At 40.4% G+C, this 24,671-nt stretch overlaps 1 protein-coding gene across 1 annotated transcript in view; it reads right to left on the reverse strand.

The window, feature by feature from the left end:
- The window catches only part of slit3 (slit homolog 3 (Drosophila)), a 201,154-nt gene that overhangs the window by 82,775 nt on the left and 93,708 nt on the right, over positions 1-24,671 (reverse strand). Inside the window, exon 5 of the mRNA XM_026358058.1 lies at positions 9,375-9,446. Coding sequence (XP_026213843.1) covers positions 9,375-9,446 — 72 coding nt within the window. The remainder of the gene's footprint in view (positions 1-9,374; positions 9,447-24,671) is intronic.

The raw sequence follows: 24,671 nt of genomic DNA on the forward strand, positions 1-24,671 counted from the left end.
AATGCAATATATTTTTGAGGTGATTTATAGATAGGTTGTTTACTGCCTTGCCCTGGTGCACTTGATCATTTAGGCATGGTTTGTAAGGACTGTTAAGATCATCAGTGGTCTGCTGTATAACAGTATGTAAGAATATATTGTACAGACCGGGTTTACACAGTTTTGAATCTAGGATTAGTTTTTTCTTTGTTGTTCCAAACTTGTTCCACAGGAACTGTGAATGAGAGCATCTGCTAAATGGCTGGACTGTAAAATATAGTTAGTCTGGGGATCATACTAACATATGTCTGTGCCATGTTTGTGTTTCATGTAATTAAAAGGCATGTTGTTTTTGGGACAGAAAACTGGTGCACATCCTGCTCAGCCATATGGAGACACATGGCACTGTCAAAGTTTACTCTAGATATTAAAGCCTTTCTTTTTTCAATGCAGCTCGTTTTACAACACAGAAAATGAAATGCAAGGTTAAAGCCGTGAGAGAACAGAACAGACGTCTACCAAAGGTATCAGTACGAGTATCCTGGTAACTGCATGTGTATTGGACAATTTCACACCTTACAACATCCACTGTCAGTATTACTAAAAGAAGTTGAGGATCCTTTGTGTATCAAGAGATAAAGTACTGTAAAGGATGGTGCACAAAGGTTTTGTTCTTAAGGGAGAACATGTGTTGTATTGAAAATAACAGACCTCCGCATCTTTAGTCTCGTGCCAACCATGTTACCTGAATAACTGCTGATGTGAGGACGGGGGATTCCCACTGCCCACTGCTACTGAAGAACTGAAAACACAAGTGGTCACGTGTCTTCAACTCTTCAACGGCATGTAAGTTGACAGAACTGTGTTGGTGTCACCATTTTCCAGAAACCTCCTCTGTAATTTTACCAGAATTAAGAATAACCGGTGAATTCATATTGGCGACCACGCACTTCATCTTCCATCCTCATCCAGAGTAAACGACTCCATCGTCTGTGATATGATTGGATTCCTCTGACAGCTTTGTTCACCAAGCACCCTGATTACCAGTGACATGGTTGGTATCTATCTGGGGTGAGGGTGTACTTTGTGTGTGTGTTCTCTACATTTGTACCACCATGTTGCACCCACAGTCCTTCTGTGTGCTTTCCTCTGCTCAGACCATGAATGTTTGTTACAGAGGAATATAATTGGAGTCCAAAATTTAATTTATTTCCATATAATTAGTTAGTGTGTTTAATCATGTCTATCACAGGGCCTATTGGCAGACTGATTCAATGCTTCCCTCTGCTACCATCTGGAGTAGAGGGAAGCACACACACACATAAACGTGCACACAGCAGCTCTGCCACTCCATGAATCCATCAATCCAACAACTACTGACTGAGTAATTAATGAAAGGACAGAGGAAGGGAAGGAGGATCCAGTATACCCCTCTGAGCGTCCATTCAATGCGACAAAAAATGCTTAATCAAATCTGAAAATGCTGGAAACGGTGTTCGCTGTAATTGATTATGAAATCATTATTATATGATACATGTTGAATTGTTGCTCTTTTAGGAATTAATTTTTGATCAAATATGGCTAGTGTGAGGCTAATTAACACAAATACTACCTAATATCTTTAAAACCCCTTTTTCTCTTTAGAGTAACACAAATCTGTATTAAATTAGCTTCATCGTTTCTTTGTGCTTACACTGTTGTTTCTACAGTAAATGAGGATGAATTAAATTGCTGATTAATGAATAGCTCCATTATAATGCGTTACATTTATGAATCATATTGGTCTGTGGAACACATTTTCATTTGCAAAATTGTTGCCTGAGTTGCTAAATAGCAAAACTTCATAATTGATTCATATAAACTTAATTCAAAAGAAAAAATATACATATATGTATATGTACATGTATATGTATATACATATATATATATAAACAGAAGTACCAAAAATAAATTATATTTAAATTTTTCCATTTGAATTTAGTTCATATGAATCAATTATCAAGTTTTGCTTTTTAGCAACACAGTATATGCACACACGTTTTTTGCAAGGTAAAAAAAAGGCCCATGGGTGAATGGGCTGGTTAAAAAGGAACAAAAGGATGGTATGAGAATGAGCAAATGAAAAATGGTGTAAGAAAGGAGTCAGCAGAAGCGGTGAAAGTAATCCCACAAAAGGTACAGGAGTGTGAATGGTGAAAGAAATGGAAGGAAGGGCTAAAGGAAGAAGCCAGACAGGAGACAAGACATTATGGGTAAAATGAGAAGGTGGACAAATTAATAATGGTTCAAATGGAGATTAGAAAGTCAAAAAGTAAAGACCAGGGATAGAATGAAAAACAAGGAAGACCAAAGAAAGCAGTTACAGCAGAGTTGAGGGATATGAACTAAGGATGGATGTAGTGGGAATGTTCAGATGACTCAAGGAGAGCGTCTTCTTCTTCTTAAACTTTACAACCTCAATACGTCTGTTTACTTGTACACCTTTCCCTCCGTCTCTTCTAGATTTCTTTCCAGCTAAGAATCCCTACAAAAAACATATTTGTATAAATGTAGATATGAGTGCAATTTGGCTGTTCCACTGATAGAAGATCAAACCTGCAGTTTTGCTGACGTCAAACTGATGCAGGGTGGATGGACATCAGAACGTCATGTATCCTCAATATGGTGAATGAGCATTTATACAATACAGGGCCAGCTTTGACTTGCAAATGATGAGTCTGCTTTTAGTGATGTTCAAGGGTAAAGGAAGTCATGTCATGTTTTTCACTTAATTAAGTCCATCTCTGTTTGACTATGTTCCAGACTAAGACTGGTACATGAAGCAAGGACGCCAAGTGGATTTCCATATTAGTCTGATTCGACAAACTGAATGTAAACATATTTGCTTGTTTTATTTCTATAATTCTGCCACAAAGGAAGAAAAACAGTGAAGACATTAAATATAACGTGTCTAATGTTGACATTAAACTAAGAGCAGGCCTACAAAAGTCCTAAAATCCAATTTGTTGGTCTTAGAAGTGGCTCCAGCTTGAACAAACCACCATACCATGAAGAATGTGTCTTCATAAATGTTAGTTTTAGTAAATGTTACATCAAAACTGAAACTCTAATCATATCACAGTGATGAAAAATACAACTGTTAGGGGCTAAATGTGTTACAATTCAGACAAAGCCATTGACATTTTCTTCCGTCCTGTCCTGTCTCAGCTGGTCGTGACCTTTAATGAATTAGCCACATCCTGCCATTTTCAGGCAGTTGCATAGGGGGTTGGTGTCATGCAAAGAAAGATGGGAATCTGAGTAAACGTTATCAGGAAGCTAGCTATAGCTAGCATATGTACAACTTTTCTTACATATACTGCAGGTGCATGGCACCAAACCCTTGCTGCACTGCATTAAAAATGTTCTTCTTCCCATTTTGGAGACACACAAACACACACACACTTGAAAGATATATGTCTGGCTTTAGCTGTCCATTGCTAGAATTGGGGTAAACATAAAAACAACTGGAGGCAAACAGCTGCAATGACAGAGACACACAGCAGCTCAGGTCAGAAGTGTGTGTGTGTGTGTGTGTGTGCGCGCGCGCGCACACAGACGACACAATGTTCTCACCCCTCTCTAAGGCACTGTAGTCATAATTCAAACAAACGGCCATCCTGCACTGCATTGTGGGTAGGGAAGCGTGAAGCGTGGAGGCGTTTTACGAGGGGGAAGAGAAAGGAGAGAATGACAGGAAGGAGAAAGGTAAAGAAGTAAAGCCAAGGGGTTGGTTCTTATTTTGTTCTCACACTGTATGGATGGACATTACACATCACATTCTCTGCACACGCTTTACCTAAACTCTTCAAGGTACGACAAGTGTGTGGATGTAGAGCATGGGTGGATCCACTGGGAAAAATGAATTAAATTTTATCACAATAAAAAAGTGTTCAAGAGAGCGAGAAGGCAGGCAGATGGAAAACAAGGTACAATATGAGAACGTGATGGCTACGGAAGATAAAAAGCATGTCTGTGTGGGCACTGAGGTGTAATGTGAGGGCATATGAAACAGCTGTATCTTATCTGATGCGTTCATGCTCCTCTGTAACCCAACTACAGCTAATATCTCCCAGCGTTGGTGACTCACATATGTTGTGATTTAAGCTTGACTACAGCTGTACACATACAGTATCTATGGTTGAACACATTTGTCTCTGCTTCCATGTGAGCACACCCACAGCAGCTGAAAAACCTTTTTCTACTGTAGGCCTCAAGACAAAATGTTTAAATAGCAGTCTGACATTTATAATATATTCAATATGCTTAAGCTGCATGTAAGATGTAAATACTTACTGAATGCACTTTTACTATTACTGTTGTTCGCTGTGACTAGATTTTGGTTTGTTGGGTGAGATTTCCAGCATCAGGCCACTCTAACATACAAAAAAGATTTGGAATCTAATTATAAATATGTCAATTTCGCTTCCACCTGTGTGCAAATTCTTAAAAAGGTTGATTCCTTCATCTTAATCTTGGCTTTTTATTCATTTTTTCCAATCTCTGTATGAATTTATTCAGCACTTTCGCCTTAAATGTGTGAATTAATCGTTTGTTGTGGTTTTATGTTGATTGCAAACCAGCTTGCATCACATTACTCCCTGAGGGATGAATAAATCTGGTATTAAATTGAATTAGTTATGACACTTTTTATTGTGAGTTCAGTTTTTTTTATCTATGTGCTAAACTCACCAACTTGCAAAAATAGCACAACCTGATTATTCATTATATCACTATCAAGAACGTGTTCTTGGAATTGTTAAAGCAATTTAAGGGATGGCCCAGGCAAGACTGCCTCACAATATAATTCAGGCCTGTTCCTGCTTTTCATAATTCATGTATAGTTATTAGCTGGAGTGCTGCTAGTTGTTAGTTACAGTGTGACAGCAGCAATAGAAAAGCAATATAACTGAAGCTAAGTGCAGGTATGTTAAAATACAGCCAAACTTCCATTATTAAATTTGTGAAAATCAGTGAAGATGATGATTTAAATACTAAGAAATTGTTTAACTTTAGTGCTCTGCCCACTCCACCAAGTGAAATTTATTCTTTTTGGCTTGTTGTGGAGGTGGTGGTGCAAAGGGTCAATCAGCTTTTCTCATTGCTGCTTGCAAAGAGAACTTGCCTCATACTTGAAACTGGTTATTTGGAAAAAAAATTGCAATTCTACAGAGCCTCTTATTTTTAATATGGGATTTTTTTCCACTGCATTTTGACTTTGTGATAAGTTCATGAGCAGAACAACCACGCAGCCCAGCATGCTGTTGGACATTTACAGGAGTGGTTAACATGATGACTTTCCTGACAAGACAAGACAAGACAAGACAAGACGGGACACAACAAGATTCGATTATGGAAAATATGATTAAGTTAGATGGGATAGCATTTAAGCATCCAGAATACAACACAAATAAAGTCATAAAGCCATAAAGGAGAAAGCACTCAGGAATTTTAGCATGGTGCTTTCTATTCACTCTAACTTTACCTCTATGATGTGTAGTTTGACTGACAGGTTGGGTTTAGGGAAATGACAGGACCAGCAGTCAGCAAAACGTATAGGAGCAATGTATACATACACCCACAAACACCTACACATAGATGTATGGCATATACCTGTCTCCTTAGGTTAGTGTGGGACTACAGTAATCGCATTTGCGAGGTGCTTGGCAGTTTCAGCAAAGCAGTCAATCTGATAGCAGGGTCGAAAGGATCTGCGTGCATGTGTGTGTGTATGAGAGCAGTGCAATAAATGACATACAATGCCACTAGGCAGCATGAAAAGGGAACAACTAAGAGAGAAAGATGGAGACCCTACAGTATACCTCTGAGAAATCGTGAGTGAGACAGAAAGGTAGAGACACATCAACTGAGGGAGGCCATAGGCGGAGAGAGAGACAGGAGAAAGTGAGAGAGAGACAAAGTGAGAGGGAGACATATGAGAAAATCAATGCTGTGTCCACCAGGGACAGAATGTCATGAAGGCTTTTTTTTACTCTGTGGTATAATGGAGAGCCGGAGCCTTTTACTGCAGGAGTCACCTTGTCTAACAGAGGAAAGGATGGAGGGATGGAGGAGGGTTAAAACAGAAATAAAAGAGGGAAAAGAGGGAGCTGAAAATGGAGGGATGATGGGAAACAAGGGAGGAACAGAGAGAAGATGTTGAGTAGGCACAGTGTGTATAATAATAGGTGGAATGGAGAGAAGAATGGATGCAGAATACAAAAGAAAGAGAAATCTAGGAAGAAAAAAGACAAAGGGATTGACAGACAGAAAAGAGCCAAGAGAAAAGACTAATTGACAAGCAGATGAAGAACAAGATGAAGAACAATAGATGAAGATAAAGTGAAATTGTTGGCAGGAAGGATAGAAGATAAAGATGAGAAGATAGGAGGAAGGGAAAAGGGATGCGATTCAAAAACAGAAAGCAGGAAGAGAACGCAGTGCAGACAAGAGGAGAAACTACAGAAAGGAAGACAAAGAGAACATGGAAAGAGGAGGCAAAGGAGGAGGAGGTGCTGTAAAACGTCAAGAAGAGGGAGGAAGAAATGAATGATCTTTATATGCCTGAGTCACTCCTAATTTTAGAAGAGGAAAAAAAAAAAAGGTAAAATGATTCACTTTGTAGGTCAAAGCAATTTAGTGAAAAACATTTTAACGGGGGCAGACACAATTTTACCGTCAAACTTGATTGATATAACTTTATAGCTTTGGCAGGAAAGTAAGGAGCCGTGTTAGAACAGCGAGCGTGGTGTTAAAAAGGGGCAGCGTTTTAGAGTGGAATATATCCAACGTGCAAAGTCCGGAAACTCATATTGAATTTCACCTACTCCACAGCGGATCTGCTCAGTTGCAAACGGTGCTTCTGCTGGGAAGGTTTAAAAATGTATTGAATGAATGTGATGCAGGCAACAAACCGTCGCTGGATAAACACAGGTTAAATGCATCAATAACATGTCAGGTGTTAGATATGATAGGCTCTGCAGTTAGTTATTTTTTTTTTAGTATTGCTGTGAAAAACCTGACTGAGTCTAAGGTCAGAGAGGTAAGAGGGTGTGTAGCGTTTGGTTTGGATTGTGTCCGATGCGAGAGGGAAGACTGGATTAGACGATCAGAGGCCAACCTGAACTCAAAGGTTTGGAGCTTAGCCATGGGAACTGACACTTACTCACTTACATACACACCAACACACACATAGCAGTACACAGCACAGAGTACAGGCACTTTAAGGTTCATTTAACCTAAGAGTAATAATCTCCTGTGGACTTTGGCAGCCATATTGAACTTGCATCACACTCCGGAGAGGAAAGTAACCAGAAGAGCACATTTGCCTGTAGCTTAACTGTGAATTACTGATCTGTAGTTAGATGCAATTACAGATTGCTCAATGAAATAAAGTGCTAGACTCACATAGGTCTTAATAATTCCGGGACACATACGATCACATTTTATGGTAATAGATTAAACTTAACTCCTTATAATTTTCTCTGTGATTGTTCATTGCTCTTGGGATAAAAATGCTGGGGTGACTGTACCAACCCAAATCTGGAACCACAGTTCTCTGCTATTAGACGTCTCAAAATAAATAAGATTTTAATAAAAGAACAGCTACCACTACTAAACTGACCTTTAAATGACCTATTCACAGTTAACACAGTAACGCTACTGTCGAAATGGTCTGATGAGGATCGATGCCAGATAACAGCAAAAACACTGACATATTTGTGGCTCAGAGAATATTCTCTCTGTAAGGAGCATTCAGAAGTTGCTGTGGAGCTTTTGATCATAATTCATGATCATCAGCAGATGGAGTTTGTTGTCCAGTTGTCAGAGAACCTGCATTTTTCTGAGCAACTAAGAGATTTTTCATACGACTGACTTGAAAACTGAAATTACTGAAATTCTACATGGCAGCTTAAAAAAAAAAAACATGCAGCAGCTGCTGTGTAGCTTTCATTCACATTACATGAGCGTCACTGGGATAAATATAGCATAAAATAAAGGCATGAAATCAAATATGACCCATCTTTGCGTCATTGATTACAATGTTAATCTATTTACTGTATATAAAATAAGATCCAGTTCTCATTCCTTATATTCCTTTTTTCTTTATATTCCATTAAACCACAGAATATTGCTTGTTTTTTTCTGTCAGTCAGCAGCTTTGGTAGAGAAATTACACTTTGAGAGGATCCAGAAGGATGGGTTAATATCTTTTTGCATCTTGTAGTTATTATGTTCTGCTCTGTTATTCTACCCGGTCTTCCCTGTCTTTCCTCCGTCACGTCAGTCATGACTGATAAGACACAACAGCAAACTTTAATTTACACAGGGAAGATTTGTTGAGCAAATCTTCTTTTTTTCCAGCCCTATTCAAACCTGAACTGTCTTATATAAATACAGTGGTCACTGAACTATTCTGTTTTGATAATGTTCAGCGTGGTTTCTTCTTATCCGTATATTGAACTTCCTTGCAATAATGACATTGTTTACCCCCAAGAGTCTGTCTAGTAGATCCACCAATCCTATCCAGGATTGATCAGCCATTATAGATGAGAAGCATTGATTAGGCAACATATTGATCACACTATTGGTGGTTAGGGCATCATGAATAAATGACAGGGGGTATTGAGCAATTGACGAGAGGACAAAGCCTCTCTGGACAAAAAGAGAGGAGAGGGAGACAAGGAAGAAGATGAGGTAAGTGAAAATATGGAGAAGGTGGAAAATTAGAGAAGGAGGTGGAAGAATGAAAAATAAAAAAGACAGGCAGCAGTGATTAAAAGCAGGATGCTAACAAGGGCGATGGTTTTCAACCATGATTTCCTCAAATTATGTGTATAATGTATAACACTATAAATACAGATGATTAAATTGATGTATTATCCAAACTGAATCATTAAAAACATTTGTATTCCTTTGCTCTTTATTTAGTTCTTAAGGCTGAAAAGATCAAGTCATTGCACACAGATGGAAAAACTACACACATACAGTGTATTCTCTGTATTCTACACTTATTCTCTGATATATTCTGTGTAAACCCATTCTGGCTCTTTACTGAAGCACCACTCCACATTATTTTGGTTGCACCATTTCAGGAAATATTCCAGAGGCTCTGTGCATCTGTGCAACGCGTAACGTGTATGTTACATCGGCGTGAACAATATTCGTCTGCACCAGATGAATTTGCAAATGAACAACAGAGTGGCAGGTCAAAAGGCTGCGCCAGTATTTAGATTTAGGTCGAACATTTTTATTTTTATTTTTACAAGGAAAGAAAAAAAGGAATAAAGAGGAAGCAGGAAGGACGATGAAGGGAAGGAAACAGAGATAAAGGAAAGAAGAGTAAATGATCTTACAGGTTCTTGACGCTGGTGATCCCTCTGAAAGCTTTCCTCGGAACTGCCTGAATCTGGTTCTCACTGAGGTCTCTGGAGAGAGAGAGACAGACAGAACGTGAGACAGAACAACAGCAGACATTAGTAGAGGTATCCCAAGCAGTCAAAGATACTGTATGTGGAGTTGAATAATAAACAAACCGCAAACATTTGATCTATGCTCTACACGCACACACACGTACGAACAAACTCAACCACTTACAGAACAAAGGCAAAGATGTAGAAAGAGATGGAGAGTGGGACATACAGAGAACGGATGATATGACATTTGTGATTAGTTCAACAATTTGGTCCAAAGATCTTCAAAGACAAAAGGAGCTATCAGAAATACAGTTGGCATGAGTCCATCTACTGCTTTAAAGTGCGTTTTGCATGTTTTAAAGGCAAGATGTCTTTTTTTTTCTTTTTTTGTTGAAGCCCTCCAACAGCGCCGTGTTCCTCTGACACAAAAATGAAGCAATCATATCTATTCAGAGAAAGTCGAGAACACACATTTTAATACCACCATCATGCACGGTCTTTATTTTTTCCTCTCAGCAATGACTCTTTTCCCCTTCTCTTCTTTAGCGCGCACACACTGAACATGGCAGCAGACATAACAGCCTCGCCAAGTCTGTTTTTCTTTTTCTCTAATGAATACCTATATGAGCCAAATGATTTTTGACATGACACAACAGCCTGGCCTTAACTCTGTTAGTGTTGTTTGTTGGGGTGAAGGCCTGGCAGGCAAACAGGGTTCAGAAAGCAAAATGCAATTAGAGAGAGAAGGGGAAATATGAAATATCAGACAAGCTAATCACCCCATATTCCTGCCAGTCAGGCTTGAGTTGCACACTCACGCACTGCGCACACGTGTTAACAGAGTCAATCAGCGGCCGCACACAAACACACGACCACGCATGTTAGAAAGTGGATGCACACTCACAACAGAGCAGCCGACCCCTGAATGGACTTCGTGTGTTTGACCTTGACACACGCACGCATGCTCCACCACAAACACAAGCGCACAGCATGGAAATCATTCATTCTCTCTGTGGAGGAAGTTAATTATGTAGTAACTGGATTCATAACATTTTCTCGTCACGCAGTTAAGAAACGTTGCCTCTTACGGGTCAATTTTCACAAACAGTCAAATACACGCGCTCACTTAGAGACACCATGGAATAAATATGCATTCAGTCACACATAAATAATAGCTTACATACTATATATGCTTATGCTTTCTAAGAGAAAAACCGGATGTGCGTTATTCCTGCAGCCAATCTACTTTTATTAGTGCTGTGAATGTTAATTGGCGAGCCGTGCTCAGAAAACAGAAAACTCATTTCCTCGAGCTAACTAGGTTTCATCGTTTTGGATGTTTCCCTTTCAGCCCTGTGTTTTCTGGCTCATTCCTTTTGTTTGACAAAAGATGAGCGTTGCCTGTTTTCTTTCCCCAAGCCTTGATGAGAAAAGTATGTGCCTGGCATTGTATACTCTTTAGGCAAAGAAAATATGTGCTTTTATGTGCAATTTTGCTCAGCGTTTGCGGTAACGAAGCAGCACAAAACAGGCAAACATTTGACAGACAGGAATGGCATTATGATATTTTAATGTGCAGTGCAGCCGGAAAATATTTGTCATGTTTACACTTCTTGTTTTGAAGGTTTTGACACTTTTTGGGTAGGGCGACATTTTTCAGTAAGAAGGTCTTCTTACTCAACCCCCACTCCCACCCCCGACACCCGTGCTTCTCCCAAGCTGATGTTGACAGAGCAAATAGGAAACAGACAGAAAGCAAAGCTGTTATCACTCTTGCTCTCGGTCCCTCGCGCTCTTTTTCTATCACTCACCATTATCTATCATTCTCTCTATCTAACTAGAGTCATAAATCTATCTTTTTTATCTCTATAATTTGCATCTATTTTACACCACCCTGCCCTCGGTGGACTGTGGAGTGGAGAATGATCACAAAAACGAAAGAAGGAAAGGAGGAGAATGAGAAAAAGATAAAGAAAAAACATTAAAAAGTCATATTTCAGAGGAGTTCCACGGCTAATAAATCTTTTATTGTTTTGTTTACCCACCATGATATTTATTTGTTATTTCTTATAACAGAGGAAAAGCCATCCAAGTCAAATAAAAGCCATTATGAAACTGTGTCTCTCTGTCGGTCTTTATGACTCCAGCTGAGTGACTGACACCAGCTCCACAGATTAGACTGCCATAATAAAACTCATATGTCAGAAGGATCTGAACGAAGTCTTCATCGTACGGGCGGTTAGTGGTTGTCCATTTGTTAAACTTATGTTCAGGGTTATCGAAATATTTTTATGTCCAAGCTGCATCCAGTGCCCTCACTATTTGGATGACATTTTGGGAGGTGTAAACAAGACAGGAACCTTTTCAAAATTTAGAAATGAAAGTACACTATTATAGGAGCTGTGCAAAACGGATGTTGCCATGTCTAAAATGTGTTTATACTATAATGAAGCGTGATAGGTTGTAGTAATTGATTAAAGCTGCACATCAGCCTTTTTTTAGTGTATAAATGCAAAAGTCTTATCATGTTAAAAGGCAGAAATATATCCTATCCCATTGACGTATGCAGTTGATTTGCTGTAACTGCCCAAATTAAATTGTCATGAGCGGTCACTGGCAAGATATGAGACCTGAACTTCAACCACTGAGCAGAGCACGCACACAGGAAAATAAAAAACTACCAAAATTGGCAGAAACCATTGTGTTCATTTCCATTTCAAGACTCAGTTGCTTATAGTAAGGAGCTGATTGAGAAAACAGGCTTTCTGGGCCTGCAATATTTCAGCGCATGCCTCTGGCTTCCATTTGACACAGTTATGATACAACCCTATGTACTGCTAGATATCAAAAATAAGTCATTACTGTATCATAATGTATTATTAATGTCTGAACACGTCCAGAGCTACATTATGTTTTCATGTACACAGTTGTGTTCCTCCCATCTCTCTGTGAGTCATACCTGCCGACCTTTGAGTGGAGCGAGCAGGAGATTGGCTTGTGATCCTTGTAAAGGACACTCACTGATAGGCTAAACACACAAACACACACAGGAACACACACACACACACAGGACTCATTTGGATAGCAGGATGGTTTGTATACCTGTGTCAAGCAATCTGCTCCAACATTTCAATTATTGGATTTGGGCTTTTTGGTCCTCCTCTACTGCCACAGCATTTGATGGAGCAAGCAATTCATCTCCTAAAAATCCTATTAAAGAGACGGATGGCTGCTTGAATTATACATCAGTTCTATTAGGATGACAAATTCTGTAAATTATACTGATACTGATGATGAAAACAACGGCGTGTCTTTGGGGGAATTGGAGGATCTCCAGAGCTAGATGGAGACAAGACCAACAACAAAGGTTCACAAGACTTTAAATAAGCTGAGGATCCACGTGCACGAGGAGAACAGACAGAAGAAAAGGCAGCCTTCCATAATCCACTCCATGTTCATCATGATTTCCTAAGTACTGTATAACAGAATGGCGGCCAAATATCTTCCAGACCTTCCTCCCTTTCACCACAGACCCCCCACTGTTGATTAGTTTCCCTAGCCGGGGTCTCTTTTGTCTGGGCATGGTGACTCTCTGTGGGCTGTAGAAGTCTGGAGGGATTGAGGGCGACAGCGAGAGGCTTCACTGGCTGAGGTGATGGTTGTGTTGGTGTGTGCGAGGGTGTGTTTATGTGTGCGTGAGCTCCAAGCTATCACCTCCTCCATATTAAGTTCCATTATTCATGTGGGGAGAATAATAGCGCTCGCCAGGTCACCCTTAGCCTCTTCGGATATTACTGTTAACCCTTCAACACACACACAAACGCACACTCAATGCTAAGCAGGCCTCTTTGGAGATTTAAGAGAAACACACACAGATATTGCTCATGCACACAAATAGAAATGGGAAAATACGCACACACATGCACACACTAACAGAACTTTTCTCTAAGGGCATCTTACCCTACACCATTTTTATGTAACATAGAACACCAGATATTAGACGACTCCACCCTCAGGCTCGTTCAGATATGAGGCAGGGCCGCTCAGCCCTGAACCATTAACCTGCAAACAGGGGATTGAAAGCAGGCCTGTTTGATTTCATATGGTTTTGTGTCAGGTGGCATCACAGGAGGTCTCAGTTAGGCAGAGATGACAAGGAGGCCGGCAAAGGTGTGTAGCTGTGTGTCAGGTAAAATTTGTGTCTCTCCATGAAAGAAAGAGCAGGTAAGTGAGAGTGGATGGGCAGCGGTGCGCTGCGTCGCCTTTGTATGCGTTACCGTGTGTGTGTTTTATTAAAAGAAGAGCGACTGTAGTGTAAAAAAGAAAGATGAGAGATGACCCTTGGCTGGGCTCCAGGGGAGAGATGAAAGAGAGCAGAGAGAAACAGGAGGGAAATTCAGGGAGAGGAAGGAAGAGGCAGGGATAAAGAGGGGATAGAGAAGTAAGACAGAGGTGGCACAATTTCTTTTTTGAAATCTGAGAGACCTTCAATGGATAGTTCAAGCTTCTCACTTCTCCTCTCCCCATCATGCTACCTTTTTCTCCCTTTCTTTTTCCATTCATCCCGCTATCTCACACTCTCTCTCCAAGTCTCTTTTCCTCTCCCTTGGGGGCTGTAACTGCATTTAATATTGTTCCATAAAGTGAGTAATAAATATCGACTGCTGGCTAGCTCATATTCCCCCTGTTTTTTAAGGCACTCTACTGTAGGATAAGACCAAAGTCATACAGGTATTACAGTACTTACTGTACTGTACAAGTCAGTCAATATCATGTGGTATCTGTAACCTTAGGAACTATTAAAATGTCCTTTATGCCAATTTACCTTACTGTTACAGTAAGTACTGCCCGAAATGGCGCAGCCTCGTCTGAGTTTTGGTCCGCTCTAATATGTCTTTTTTTATGTTTTAATTCAGTTTTCTGCCACAGCTCTGGTGGCTCGTGAACATCAGAGCTACTACCCCTGTGGACGTTTTTCCAACTTTTCTGGCCTCTACCGTGAATTTACTGGCTATTTTGATCAAGAAAAGAACTCCTGGACTTGACTACTGTGGTCATGAAGTCTTTTGAGCATCTCGCCTTGTCCCACCTCAAGGACCCCCTTCTAGATTACTTGCAGTTCGCCTACAGAGCCAACAGATCTTTAGATAATGCTGTAAACATGGCCCTCCACTTCATCCTGCAGCATCTGGACTCTCTCTGTTTGTGGACTTCACCTCTGCCTTCAATACTATTGTTTCCTCTGTCAAGGATCAGCAGAGACTGTGCAGAAGTTCCACCTCCCTGTGAGCGTGCTGGTGAACTTCTACACTGCCATCATCGAATTGATTCTCACTTCCTTCATCACAATCTGGTTTGCTGCAGCCACAGCGAGGGACAAGTGAACCACTGTACCTGGCAATAAACAGTTTCTGGTTCTGATTCACAATCAATGTGTTAATGCCTGTGATGGTGGATTGTTTAACTTCATACCAAATGGCGGCTGGACATTATAGTGATAGGATTGCTGCTTTTCATGAAGGAGACTTGGGTTTGAAACCCTTACCTTGCCTTGTACCTTGTATGTTGCTTTGGATAAAAGCGTCTGCTTTAATAACTAAATGTATTCATGTAGCGGTAAAAGCAGAATAACTCTTTTAATCTGTATTATAACTTTAAGTAGTGAAACGTTGTATTAGAGCTTTCTTCACATTTGTCACATAGGCGTCCATAACTAGAAGAAAACTTGGAATACTCCACTGATACAGACATGAATTTTTCTAGACAGTAACCGCACAGGGAGTGTCAGCATGCATTCATACGATCTAATGAATATGGATATTATCACACTGCTGCAGCAGACCGGGAGGTCTGCGGTTACAATGTGACATCCGAGTAGAAATAACTCAGACTCAGACTTTGTATGTGATACTTTCAATATTACCCTAATGGGTAAGTTGAAAATGAACTTTTTCCTAACCTTCGTTTATCCTTGGAAAACCTACTGACTATAAATGCTGCGTTTTTTGGCAGTGCCACGAGCATATAGCTGCGTGCAAAACCACGATCTTTAAGTTTTGGCTACAGAACCACTCTACTTAAGTGAATCTGATTTGTGCCAACAAATTGAGAGGATATATCATCTGACATGCTGGCAGTGCATTGACAGGCGATAAGACCACAGCGTGGAACTGTACAGTGGTGAATTTTTGATATGAGAGCTAGACTGATCTTCTCAACTAATTCTTTGCAAGAGAAAAAAAAATCTAAATGCTAATCTGTTGTTCAAGCTTGCTACTGTCTAAACCTATGTGTTCTTAATATAACTAGAAAATAAATAAATAAAACTGTAAAGACAAATAAGCACATCCCATCAGATACATAACATACTGCCATTTGACCTCTGTGTCCTGGTGTAATGGAGGGCACACAATAGTTTTCCTTCCGCATCTCCCCCCTTTTGCCTTTCTCTTTCCAGCCTTTGCAATTCTTCATCAGTCGTTTGACTGAGTGCCCTTGCTTCATCTTGTAACCCTCGCCTCCTCCCTCCTCCCGTATTCAACCCACCCTCCCCCCTCCACTCTACTCCCTGTGATTTAATTAAGTGGGTGCTTTATGAATAAAAATATTGCCCCCCTCTATTGATCATGGTGGACTCGAGGCTGACAGCCCTGGCTGGCTGCAATGGGACAGGACAGGACAACCACTCTCCTAACTCGCTCCATTACACTGATCTAAGTAAGTGGGTGTATGTGAGTGTGCACGTGGACAGGTGTGTGTCTACGAGTGACACCGTGTAAGATTTGCGTGGGTGTTTGTCTGTGTGTGTGTGTTTGCTTGTGGAACAGTCACCAGGGAGCTGTAGCATCTAAATCAAACTAAGCATTCTCAATTGCTCTCATGGGCCCTTGCAAATCCTTCGTTACAGCCACACACACACACACACACACCTACATAAACTCACGCAAACGTGCACATTCCTCAAACGCCTCCTTTGATACATCCACTGCATCAGCATTATAAATGGACATTGTTTGCACTTTTCGTCTCCCCCCCCCCCCCGCCCCTCGCCCCTCTCTCCCCTGCTCTTCCCCTCCTCTAAGCATCGCTCTCCGTAAGGCTGTAAGTATCTATTATGTTTTGTCGATACTGTAATTAAATTGGACAGCTTAATGCAATTCTGTGTGATCCATAGGCCTTTATGGATATAAAAGCTTTTCTGGCTCCGTGCCCAAAAGACGTTCAACAAATTTAGATGAGTTACTATCCAGAAAAAAAAATTGCTGGAGAGGTTAAGGCAGCGGGGTGCACACATGGTCATTTGTTATTGGCTAATTCACTTTAATGTCCCTGACGCCATTTTGTTTTAATACATTCTCTTATTTGAATTGTCATTCGCGAGACTAGGTGACGTTACTACTCTGCCTCTCTTTCCCTTTTTTTTTTTCTTGTTAGTCCTTCCTTCTCTTCTAGTGCTTTAGCTAAGCGATATTGCAGGCTCTTAGGGACATTTATGAAGCTAATAAAACTTCAGCAGCGAAGGATCAAGAGGCAACATTAGAATGGACACAGAGAGGCTAGACAGATGGAGGGAGAGGACGGTGGATTAACAGGCAGGCGAGAAAAGATAGAAACAGACTCTAGTACAATAGATGGAGGAATGGTACGATTGATGAATTGGAGACAGATGAAAGAGATTTTAACTTTTTCTTCTAGTAGATTTACGTCTAAGACAGAGAACGGTGCCAAACTGTGATGTCCAATCTTAGCAAAACCAAACAACAGCGTGATCACTATCATCTCCACTAAGTTTTATAAATGAAAACCTAAGTGCATGGACAGGTAATCTGCCAGCCAGCAATGAGATAAATGTTTGATGTTAAAAATCAAAGAAGTCTTTACCTAAAATAGAAACAAGCTTCCAAAACACATTATTATGAATAAAAAGATAACATGATTCCTATATTTCTTATCAACATGACAGCAGCTATTATGTGAGAGATTAAATCCCTATTTTCGAGTGCTGTTTTTCTTGGCTTATCCAGTGTATGCTGAAAGGCAAAGAAGCTGAGGAATGCTCTCATCCCACACAGGACTTCATAATCCCTCAATTAAAGTTAAAAATCACAAAAAGAGCTTTTTATCAGAGGAGCAGGGAAATCTTATCTACTCTGCAACAGAATGCAGTGTCAGCTACAGACCAGGGGAGTGTTTTCTTCATATTTTAACAACAGGTACACGACTTAAGTTGTTGATATAAATGTGTATATATAATTGGGCCTACATATGTACACTGCAAATGTAGAATAACACAATTACCAATTTGTTAAACTAGTTATACATTCAATACATGGTCGTTACGTACAATGGAGCTGTTAAAGCTTCTAAAAATGGGCTTGTCTTCATTAGAGTGATCTCTGGGTCACATGGACAGGTGTGCTTAGCAATCATGATTTATTATTCCAACAAATTACATTTCATCTTTGGTGTCAACATTTTCTCATGAAGCCTCAGAGGAGATGTACGGAGATTTGCCTGAGCTTATATATGCATTACTGACACTCAACTGACCCAACACAATACATCTGCATCATGAATTTCAATAATGTAAATGCTTCAATGAACCTGAAGCATTACAGGCGACGGAGGATTTAGTCTGGCCATTCCTACAGTATATTTTGGGAATTATCAAAGCTCCGTCACTAAATGGATTCTTTAGGAAATTGTTTAACCAACATGCAGCTACTTCAGAACCCCTTAGTCCACAGAGAGCTGTCTGAACAGTATGTGATAGTTTGATATGCCAATCATAGCTTATCTGCAAGATATAACAACTAATTAAATTATAATAAAATAATACAGAAGGTGGGTATGTGGTCCCACGATTCACACTGTATGTCAGGACAGAATCAAAGACATGAACTCCAATGGTTATAAAACCAGTGTTCCCATGAGCACAGCAGCCTAAATAATAAGTGGAACAAGTCTGAGGCCACCAGGACTCTTGTTGGGGTTAGACATCTGGCCAAAAACAGAGTAGCCAGACATTAAGGGGTCTTGGTCAGGGAGGGCACCAAAAACTGGTCACTCTAACAGCTTCCTTCACAGAGTTGAGAGAAACCTTTCAGAAGATCGACCATCTCAGCAGCACTCCATCAATCAGGGCTATCACACTGCTCATCACCTAGTTGATACCATCCCTACAGCGAAGCATGGTGGGGGAAGCATCAGTCTGTCCTTATAGAAGATCTGTAGACCTGAAGATGGAAGTTACCAAACACTTCCATCAAATGAAGATGAACTGTCCAAAAATTGCATATCTACTTTTTAGTACTACTTCAGTGAAGACTTGTCAAAAGGTGTAGCTACCATTTCTGCAGGACCTTTGGCAAACTGGGGCTCAGTGTCTTGACCAAGGACATGTCGACATGGACCAAAAATAATAAACAGCGGATGACCTGCTTCACCTGAGCCACAAGTGCCCTATAAAATCCAGATGTGAGAAGCTTGTAGAGATTTAGCAAGAAGATTCAAGGTTATAACTGCTGCTAAAGGGGCTTCAACATAATATGAATACTTTAGTTTTGGTTTTGATTGTTAATATATTTGCAAAAAAGGTTGTATTTTCACTGTGTCAGTATAGGTCATTGTGTGTAGATTGACACAATTTTTTTTTCCATTTCAAATAAAATTACAATGCAGTAAAACGTGTACAAAAAGTAAGGGGCTATGTGACCAAACCTTCATAGTAAATGGTGAAACACATTAATGAATGAGCTTCCTTTAGAATGAAGATAAAGCCAATAGCAACTCTTTCCAGTATGACTGGAAAAGAGTTGGACATGTTTTGAAAAAGAGGTTATTAGTGAGACTAAAAAGAAGAAGAAGTGGCACAAGGAGAGGGAAAAAGAAAGACGAGGGTCGACAGGAGGCAAGGTGAAGTAATGAGGAGGGGGTGTGAGCCTGGCAGGTGATGGAGTGAAAATGGTTGACAGGTGAGAGAAAGAGAAGGAATTTGGTGGTAAAAAACAAGAAAGGAACAGATGTAAGGACGAAGGAGTTAAGGTGGGAGGGAAGGACAGTGAGGGAAGTTGAATAGGGGAGAATAAAGAGAAAGGTGGATCTCAGTAAGAAGAGAAGAATGAAAGGCTGATGGAGGTATGGAAGCAAACAGGGAAGAGGAGGTGGATAAAGAAGCTGACTGTGGCGTTTTGACTTTATGAGCATCTGGGGTGCACCTCAGCACCCATAAATAATACACTGCAAATTAGCAGATTGGACAGAAGAAGAGGACTGCTTGAAAAGTGTGTGTGTGTGTGTGTGTGTGTGCATACGCTGCCGAGAGTCTTGTACTATGTCTCTGAAACTGTCTATGAACATGCTGTGTGTATATGTTGTGTGTGTATATGTAAGGAATCTCACAGAGGTTTGATCGGTCTCTCAGCAGGTCAGCGTTGTCAAGGTTACTGCAGGCCATTTTGCCGGTGGGCCAATTAACTTTTAGCACAGAAACAGAACAGCACAGGTGTCTCCTCGGTGCCGAGGTAAGAGAGAGAGCGCTTGTGCATGTAGTGATTCTTTGTCTGAGTGTATACTATTGAAAGAAACCGACAAGCTGAGAGAGGATGTGCATGAGATAGATAAAATGAGACTGTGTGTGTGTGTGTGTGAGTATGAAAGAGAGGAAGCGAGAGAAAAGAAACAGCTAGCCTTTGTTGTCTCTGTGTTTGGCAAATAGCTGCGTGGCCTTTCATGATGCTAAGAGAAGGATACAACTGAGGGTGAGATGCGAGCAAATGTGAACCTATGCACAGCAGGTGCATGTTCCTGTGTGGCGACGATGACATAATGTGTTCCCTTGTAAAGGTTGATGCAGTGTGAAAAGAAAGTTTCTTGATTCACTTTGGTCTAAATCTCATTAAGAATGTCTCAAAGCACATCGGCACATTGCCTGTTTCCTAAATATCTGATTATTTTTAAGTAATAACTGTTCTTTTGGCCGCACAATTAACTATATAATGGTCAAAATAAAAAAAAATAAAACACACATTGTGGCAACTTTAAAGAGAATTTAAATAAAAACAACTTTTTTTATTTTTTATTGTGCAAAGGTTTTCAACAAATAGCAAATATCTTATATCTTATATCAGATAAAACTGCGTCATCAATTTACACCAGTCTTTATGAATCAAGCGATTCAGTCATACAAAAGTCCTGAATAAACTCTGTACTTCAGAGTACTTCACTCTGGTCATGTGTAGTTTTAATAATATAATTTCAATGCAAGAAATTAAAACTGTTGCTTTTTGAATTACTTACTGCCGAGCTCCTCATATTACCCTCTTATGTCTGTAATGCGCTTTAATTTCTAAATGCCTCTATGGTGCTGCTGTAACACAGTAGTGAAGCAGATGCACAGAAAGAAAAAAAAAGATTTTTACAATGGCTGAATCTGTCTGTGTGTACTTGGTGAAATAAAGTGATTGTGATAGCTAACAGAGCAGACTGTCATCCTCCCTTCCCATGTAGCGGTAGGCTAATGCCTCTGACAGACTGTCTTTCACAATGGCTACTGGCCTGAGGGCCTGTCTGCTGGTTGAGAGAGAGAGAGAGGGAAGGGGGGGTACAAAAAGTGAGAAGTTGAGGAGATGGAGAAAGAGGAAGAATAAAAGATCTAACCAGGGAGAAAGACAACGCTTTTGTGTATGTCTGTGAGTCTGTGAGTGTGTGTGTGTGTGTGCGTGTGTGTGTGTGTGTGTGTGTTCATGGTTGCTATGCTGTCTCTAGGCCCTAATCTTTTTAGTAAGCCCCATGATCCAGTTAGAAACAGTGAGTGGCTAATGTCAGGGCTAACTGGAAGAGAGTGTGTTTGTGTGTGTTTATAAATGTCTGTGTGCCTTTGGTTATATCCATATCCTTGTTGAAATTGTCAAGGTCTACCTGTAGGAACATCGTTTGTGTATGGGTAGAATAAATGTTATGATGCCTGCTGCAACTATCTCCACTTGTTTGTGTGTACATGATTTCCTTCATGTGTGTGTGTGTGTATGAACATGTGTGTGTTGCAGGGTGTGTCTGAAAAGCAGCAGTGCCCATTAAGGCTGAGAGATTAGATTGAGTGGATCCAGATTCTGCACTATTGTTCCTCTGCAGCAGGTTTTCTCTGCGGTTTGAGGAAAACTGGACAGGTGCAGGAAATGGATTTTAGTTCATTTCCCTGGTAAAATCAAGGTTAAAAAACAGAAGAGAAAAAACGCTAAGTGGGTTTAACATCTGGTCACTATTGGGAAATTGTAACATGTAACAGCAATTCTTGCTTATGAGCCCAGTTGGCAATTCAGTAAATACAGCTCCCAGCTAGGAAAAGATAAGAAAGTGTAAGGAAACGTTAAAGGATTCTGATTTTTTATATTTGCCAAAGATTGATATCACCTAGAAATTATTTGATCTAACTCAAAAATAAAAGAAAAGTTTGTTTTATTTTCTTTCCTCATAAATATTTGCTGCAAATAGTGTTTTTATTTATTCTGGGACAATGTGTCTTAGAATGCTAATAGGCACTGCAGCATGATGTGTGTTATTTTGTTATGTGATGGTATTTAATATCATAATATGTTCAGCACAGCATGTAGATGAATGTTGTAAATGTGCTTGAGGCTGTCGTGACATTATTAAAACGGATGTGGTGATCAGCAGTTTTGACACAGAGGGTTAAAGTACAGCTAACTCACCCAGTGTCATAATAAACGATAAGACGCTGACACAACTGGAATGATGAGCACTCAGAACTAATGTCCGCTCGCTCGTACGCCTGCATTAATAAGTATCTGAGTCTTTTTTGTTTTTTCTCCATCTCCGCCTGTCTGTCTTTCCAGCGTTTTCCCATCTGTCTCTTTCTCTCCAGTCAGTTACTGTACATGTCAAAAAAAGAAATGACCTGTCCTTCAAAAACAGCATTACACCATTCCTTCATTCCAGAAAATTCTGCTCTAAAACACCTCGTATAACAGCATCAGAGCAAAAGTAGTCCGCCTCAAATGCTGTGATATGAAAATCATTCATGCCCCAGGGGAATATATGGAGTGGAATAAAGGACGGATGCCGACACGACAGAAATTCAACCAAATTCTCTCCTCCCACCTAATCACACTGCATCACAAATCACTGGCCCTGCTGCTAATTCAGTGGTGTTACGGTGCACAGTGCAGGCCTCGGCATATGGTGTGTATGTGAGCATGTGTGTAGAATTGTGTGTTTGCATATTATAGTTCGGATATGAGAGAGGGAGAGAAGAAGAGAGAGGGAGAAACAGAAGGAGAGCGAAGGAAAAGATGATTTAGGAGTAATGAGAGCGGGTAAAACCATGGTGCCCAGCGGCATTATGGGACTAAATCTAATCTGCTAATGGAGAGGTGGGCGTGGGCTGGGGTGGGAGGGTGGTGGAGGGGGATGGGAGGGGCAGAGTAGGAGAGAGAAAATGAAGAAGGGAAAGAACAGCGAAGGCGGGAATGAAGGGAAAGGCCCGAGGAATAGATGGATGGCAGGAAGGAGGGTGGAATAAAAAGAGGATGGAGAGGTCCAAGAAAGAGAAGAGCGAAAAGGGAAGAAGTAAGTACACAACCAGCAACCATGACTACAAACGTAAAGTGAGGAAGCAAACGTGAAGTAAAAAAGATGTGAGATTAGGATGTGACAAAGAAGAGAGGCATTAAAAAAACATCAGGAGGAGATGAATAGAAAACAAAAGAGAGAATACAGAAAATAGTGGAGAGAGAAAAAAAGAGGTCAAAGACAGAATGAAAGGTGATTTTAGAGTTTGACATGTGTGTTGGAGAAATAACCTGGGGTGGAAGCATTGTGAGGGCAAAACACAGGGGAGCACAATCAGCACATATCGTTATCACATGGTGTCCAAAAAGCTCTCCCTCATACACACACACATACGCAGATGCAAATGTGCAAACTTTGCACACCCTCCTTACATGACGTATGTGCAACAACACAAACATGCACAAACACAACCACACCTTCCTACACACACACACACACACTCGACAGAAGGCAGCCATTGAAAGGTAATTGCCCCAGACTGTTAATGTTTTCCAGGATAAAACTACACTAGTCTTTACAAGGGATGGCTAATTTCACAACGTTATGTCTTTGCCTCAGCAAAATGGTTGACAACCATATTAGACGCACTCCTCAAGACCTTCATAAGAGGAAAACCGAGTACATTTAATTCAATGTTACATATTTAATTATTCATTTTAAATCTTCTTTGATATATTGAGTGGTGCTGGGGATCATAGCACATCATGGGCTCGACAAACTTTAAGACACATATTCATAACTACACCAGAACTGACATGAGGCAAAACCTTATGTTAGAGTCAGAACTCCTTCATTTCTTGATCCCAGCAAAGAATCAAGATGACATTCGGTAGGTGATGGAGTCTGAAGTGGAGTTTGCCTCCAGTTTCCCCTTCTGTTTGCCTCCAGCGATCATTGTGACGTAATCATGACGTAGGCCGTGAACAAAACACTAAATACAATTCTTTATTCTCTTCAGCTCATTCATACTGGGTGGCCAACTGTGCCGTGACGAAAGCGACTGTCAGACAGTCTCTGATCATTTCAGTTCATTCAGTATGAATGTAATCTGCAGTTGGAACAGTGTTAAACTCCTACATGGGTTTGAAATCCAGACACCCTATGAAACGGCACCAAAACCTCAACAATGTGCCATGACCAACACAAACACAGCAGAGGCACATGGCAACTTCATTATCATGATAGTAAACAGCACGCCAGCCCCTGCAAATTACAGTATCTAAGCTACGGCATCAACACACAACAATTAGGTGAAGGTTACAACACATACGTACAGTGTATTGTAATGGTGCTTTACTGTAAAACTGTATTACTGCCCACTGACCACATTTCTTAACAGACATTCACCTCCAGGAAACTCAAACACATTAAATGTAATTGTTACTCTCAAATTACCCCTACACCGTTAGTGACTACAAAAAAAAAACAGACATGACATCTCCAAAAAACACTTTCACCCCGGCCCCTGATAGTAGAAAATTAAGTTCCAACTCCTTATAAATCAATAGTTGCCCGTTATGTTGCCTATGATACTGAACAGCAGCGAGATACAATGCCAGTAAAAGAAAACACATATGAAACATCACAGAAAAAGACAATGACACCAAACTACACTGAAAATCTGCATGGGCTCATGTCATGTGTCAT

This window comes from Anabas testudineus, chromosome 10 (assembly GCF_900324465.2).
Source record: "Anabas testudineus chromosome 10, fAnaTes1.2, whole genome shotgun sequence".
In the NCBI taxonomy this organism is placed as follows: domain Eukaryota; kingdom Metazoa; phylum Chordata; class Actinopteri; order Anabantiformes; family Anabantidae; genus Anabas; species Anabas testudineus.